Genomic DNA, 5,000 nt, shown 5'->3' on the forward strand with positions numbered 1-5,000 from the left:
ACACACACCCACACACCACACACACACACACACACACACACACACACACACACACACACACACACACACACACACACACACACACACACACACACACACACACACACACACACACACACACACACACACACACACACACACACACACACACACACACACACACACACACACACACACACACACACACACACACACACACACACACACCACACACACACACACACACACACCACACACACACACACACACACACACACACACACACACACACACACACACACACACACACACACACACACACACACACACACACACACACACACACACACACACACACACACACACACACACACACGTTTATGCCTAAACGTGTTATAATAGACCTTTAAAGAGTCCGGGCTTCCTGTCCGTACCTGAAGTCTGCGGTGGCGCTGAAGGACTCGTGCTCGGTGATGGAGAACAGCAGCAGGAAGCCCTCTCCACTCCTGAAGTAATTGTCTCTGATGGCGGCGTAGTCCTCCTGTCCCGCCGTGTCCAAGATATCGATCTGAACGTCTTCCCCGTCCAGAACCACCTTCTTCCTGTAGCTGTCGGCCTTCGTGGGCTCGTAGTCCTCCACGAACTGCAAGAGGAAACCACATGATTTATACAATTATCGTTCACCAGAGTATTTTTAAACACGAGTATCTGTACTTCTACTTGAGTAAAGGATGTGTGCCCCAGTGGCTGATGGGTAATGTAGTTCAGGCTCTCACCTCGTCGTACATGAACTGTAAGGTGAGGGCGGACTTCCCGACCCCCCCGCTGCCCACCATGATCACTTTATGAAGCGCCAGAGACGTCTGGTTCTTATTCTTCCCCGACGCCATTCTGACCAATCAGAGCCGCTGAGGAAATACACAAATCGACAAATATAAATTAATACCATCCATCCATCTTCTCCCGCTTATCCGTGGTCGGGTCTCGGGGGTAGCAGTTCCAGCAGAGAGCCCCAAACTTTCTTTTCCCTGGCGACATCAACCAGCTCTGACTGGGGGGTCCCAAGGCGCTCCCAGGCCAGCGAAGAGATATAATCCCTCCACCTGGTCCTAGGTCTACCCCTTGGTCTCTTCCCAGCTGGACGTGCCTGGAACACCTCCCTAGGGAGGCGCCCAGGTGGCATCCTAACTAGGTGCCCGAACCACCTCAACTGGCTCCTTTCGACGCGAAGGAGGAGCAGCTCAACTCCGAGTCCCTCCCTGATGACCGAACCTCTCACCTTATCCCTAAGGGAGACACCAGCCACCCTGCGGAGAAAACCCATCTCGACCGCTTGTATCCGCGATCTCGTTCTTTGGGTCATGACCCATCCTTCATGACCATAGGTGAGGGTAGGAACGAAAATGGCCCGGTAGACAGAGAGCTTTGCCTTCTGGCTCAGCTCCCTTTTCGTCACACGGTGCGGTAAAGCGACTGCAGTACCGCTCCCGCTGCTCCGATTCTCCGGCCCATCTCACGCTCCATTGTTCCCTCACTCGAGAACAAGATCCCGAGATACATAAATAAATTAATACATTTAAATGTATTTATGCAGTCATTAATATTTTTAAAAACCTCCTGGATAATGAGCATGTGCTAAAATATTTTTTAAAAGCTTATTGTCCTTTAAAATAAATCCAAGACATTTAAAATATGTTCATTTGAGGTTATGATATTCAGCAGCCAGCTAAAATTCAGAAGCGATGATTAAAATGTGTCTCCATTTGAATATTTAAGCAGTCATTAATATTTGTAAAAACCTCCTGGATAATGTGCATGCCCTAAATTATTTTTAGAAAGCTTATTTTTCATTCAAATAAATCTAAGAAATGTTAAATATATTAATGTAAATTACACTTACCGAGCTCTTAAAGCACTTTACAACAGGCCTGTAAGAGAAATGTGTTACACATGTTATCAACCTGACAATAACAGTGGTTACACACTTATTAAACCTGTATCATGTGTTAATTATATTCATTTTAGTGCAATCATTTCAGTTATTTCAGTAAGAAAATGACATTTAACCTAGTCAAATCTTTACATGTATTGTAGAGCATTAAATACAATGATTTTAGTGCATTAATAAGGTGTATTCTAGTGCGAAATGTGTCTTTAATGAATGGTTTGCAGGTTTATGCAGGACGTTATCTCAGAATGGAGTATTTTAAGTGTTTCACGAGTACTTTTTCTGCAGATAAATACCTGCATACTTGTCCCAGCACTTACACCCTCCTCTAATAGAGTGTGTGGGTGATAAAGAGCCACTGTAAACACACACTGCGGTGTAAACACACACTGTGAGTGGACAGTGGACACACACACACTTCACAGTGACCTTTATGGCTGTAATGCGGGCTGCAAGGACAATAAAATGAGGGCAGAAACGAAAAATATGACCTGTTTTTACTGTAAAATCAAGCTGGATAACCCTCAGTCATGTTGGCAGGGAAGCAAATAAGAAATGCAGGAGTAGTTAGGCTGTTTGAGTAAAAGAGGAACTATATTTCATGTTCCTCTCTGCAACACCAGCTGACATATCAACGAGTTTCTACAAGACACTACACGGCCACTACAAGTTCCCGCCTCCTGCCTGCCTCTGGTTGGCTCATACTCCCCTATCTCGCTGCCTATTGGCTGCTGGCAGTGTCACTCACTAACTGATAGCTAGCCGTGATAGATAACGCTTTAGGCGAATTCAGAGAAAACTGCCTTAAAACGTAACGTAGAAAGTTCAAAGCTGGTTTAAACAACGCGGAATAAGTGTCGGAACTCACCTGCTAACGTGTTATGGTGGCTGTAGCTAAGGAATCCGCCATAAACTGAGAAAAACACAAACTTTTTACAAGTTAAACGGGAGATTCTGCCGCACCTTGTACAGGGACTCAAACCAAGATCATTTGTTACAACAAGAGGAGTGACTCTGTGGTTAAAAACGAAGCCAGGAAACGGGCCTGGATTGAATTATTCCTTCTAATAAAACTACAAATAAATACAATGAATCAATACTGTTTGTAGTAGGTTGGTTAGTTAGTCAAACTGTACTTCAAATGTAGTCATATCAGATTTAAAATACAGCTTTTACAAACAGTTCACGGCTTTACAGACTCGGGAAACAGACGCGGAGTGATATATCTTACCTATTCCTCTCATCTTTGATAACGTTAACCGGATGTGATGTCACGGAATTCCTTGTATTCCTTTAAATTGAGTTTTGTATTGGTTTTAACTTAACAACCATAGTTATAATTATACTGTTTTTAAAATGAGAAAAAAATATAAGTGATAAACAATTAAATTATAAAGAATAGACTTAGAATATAAATGTTTTTCTTGAAATTATTATGATTATATTTAACATACCAAAAATGTAAATAATAACCCTAAAAAAGTGGATGCGTTGATAACTGTATACAAAATCAAAGTATACATTTATTTAAAAAATGAATGGAGTAATAGGAGTATAATTAATTTTATCAATAATTTAATACATTTGCAATATTTATGGGGTAAAATATAGTATAAAACATTTATATTTATAGATTTCACCTACCTGCAGTTCCACTGTTTGTCCCGCAGATGGCGCCATTTCATCACTTTCTCCACTTCTGTTAACCAGATCACTGTCTGTATACAATGAGGTTAAATAACTACATTAAACACCCCTGAATTTCCCTTTAAAACACCTCAAAAGTGACTTAAAGTTATAAATATGTTCTTTTATTGCACCTTTAATTATATTATACCTTTAATTATATTATAATTAAATTATACGTGTTTATTATCCCTGTCGACGGTAAGAATTTGGTTTTATTTGTAGAAAAACAACAGGTGTTATGAATCAAATTGAATAAACCCGGGTTCCATGATGAGGGCCTCTTCGGCCTCATGTTGTTTTAGGTTATGATAATCAGAGGTCAGAGGTCAGCTCCGCGTCTCCAATTGCTCATTTGGTTTTTCTGAGTTTCTCTAACAAATGCTTTTGTGGTTTTTCTTCTCAAATTGAGAGACTTTTTCAACTCGAAAAACTCAGGTTGTTTCCATATTTGAGGGCTTTCAGAGGGTGAGAAGCTGCTAACATACAAAAGTGATGTTTAAAACGTGTCTCCTGTGGTATTTAGGGACTTTTATTCTGAAATATCAGTGATTTATTTGCTATAACAAACACAGGCTCAGGTTAATTAAATATTTGGAGTCTTTTTTAGGATTATAATTAGATAAATTAATACAATGCGTGTTATTGATCATGTCCTGCAGGTGACTTTTATTCTGGTATTTATTACATTTCCTTTAAAGATTATATTTAACTTTTGGTCACTGAACCCTTTGCAATAACAGCATGTCACTGTGATTGGTCCCGAGGTCACTTAGCCCCGCCCCCTTCTCTCTTTAACCCCTATCCATCTGCTAATTAAAGGATCCCAAAAGTCTAATTAGTGACAAAAAGAAGCACACTTTGTCTCTAAACTGGGTTTTTTGGGGGGTCTTGAGAAGTGATTGGTCCTGGGGGAGTGTCACGAAGCCCCGCCCCCTCTACCCTAAGCCCCGCCCCCTGGCTTTGGCCCCTGTATATAAAAGTTTCCTCTCAGTGTTTGGGCTGTGAGTGTCAGAGGCAGCATGGAAACACCTCCCTGTGCAGAGGAGGAACAACATGGAGTCACTTTCATCTGGAAGGACCAGACTGCTCCTTCTGCTGCGGGACGGGATGCTGTGAGGAGAGACGCCGTTTAACCCGGGATACTGAGGACCATAACCCGGGATAAACCTGGGATAAACCTGGGATACAGAGGACATCAAGACCCTGCACACAGAGGATATATTACCCGGGATAAAGAGAGAATACTGCAGGGAAAAGAGGACCAAACAACCCTGCAATAAGAGGACAGATAACCCGGGATAAACAGTGAGGAAAACAGAGATAAAGAGGACCATATAACCCGGGATAAAGAAGGACTAACGTCTGGAAAAAGAGGACTTTAATC

General features: G+C 41.9%; 2 protein-coding genes across 3 annotated transcripts in view; one reads left to right on the plus strand and one right to left on the minus strand.

The window, feature by feature from the left end:
• Positions 1–413: 413 nt before the first annotated feature.
• LOC117552813 (ras-related protein Ral-B-like) lies at positions 414–2,923 on the minus strand (the record flags this gene model as incomplete). Of its 2 annotated transcripts, XM_034226458.1 has the most annotated exon segments (4): positions 414–622; positions 756–887; positions 1,880–1,907; positions 2,796–2,923. In XM_034226458.1, coding segments are annotated over 2 exon segments (323 nt in total), but the record flags the coding sequence as incomplete, so codon positions are not given.
• A 1,709-nt stretch (positions 2,924–4,632) lies between these two features.
• The window catches only part of LOC117552812 (inhibin beta B chain-like), a 6,950-nt gene continuing 6,582 nt past the window's right edge, over positions 4,633–5,000 (plus strand). Inside the window, exon 1 of the mRNA XM_034226457.1 lies at positions 4,633–5,000. This exon is cut by the window's right edge and continues 682 nt beyond it. The gene's annotated coding sequence lies outside the window, so the exon portion shown is untranslated.

This window comes from Gymnodraco acuticeps, unplaced genomic scaffold (genome assembly GCF_902827175.1).
Source record: "Gymnodraco acuticeps unplaced genomic scaffold, fGymAcu1.1, whole genome shotgun sequence".
Classification (NCBI taxonomy): Eukaryota; Metazoa; Chordata; class Actinopteri; order Perciformes; family Bathydraconidae; genus Gymnodraco; species Gymnodraco acuticeps.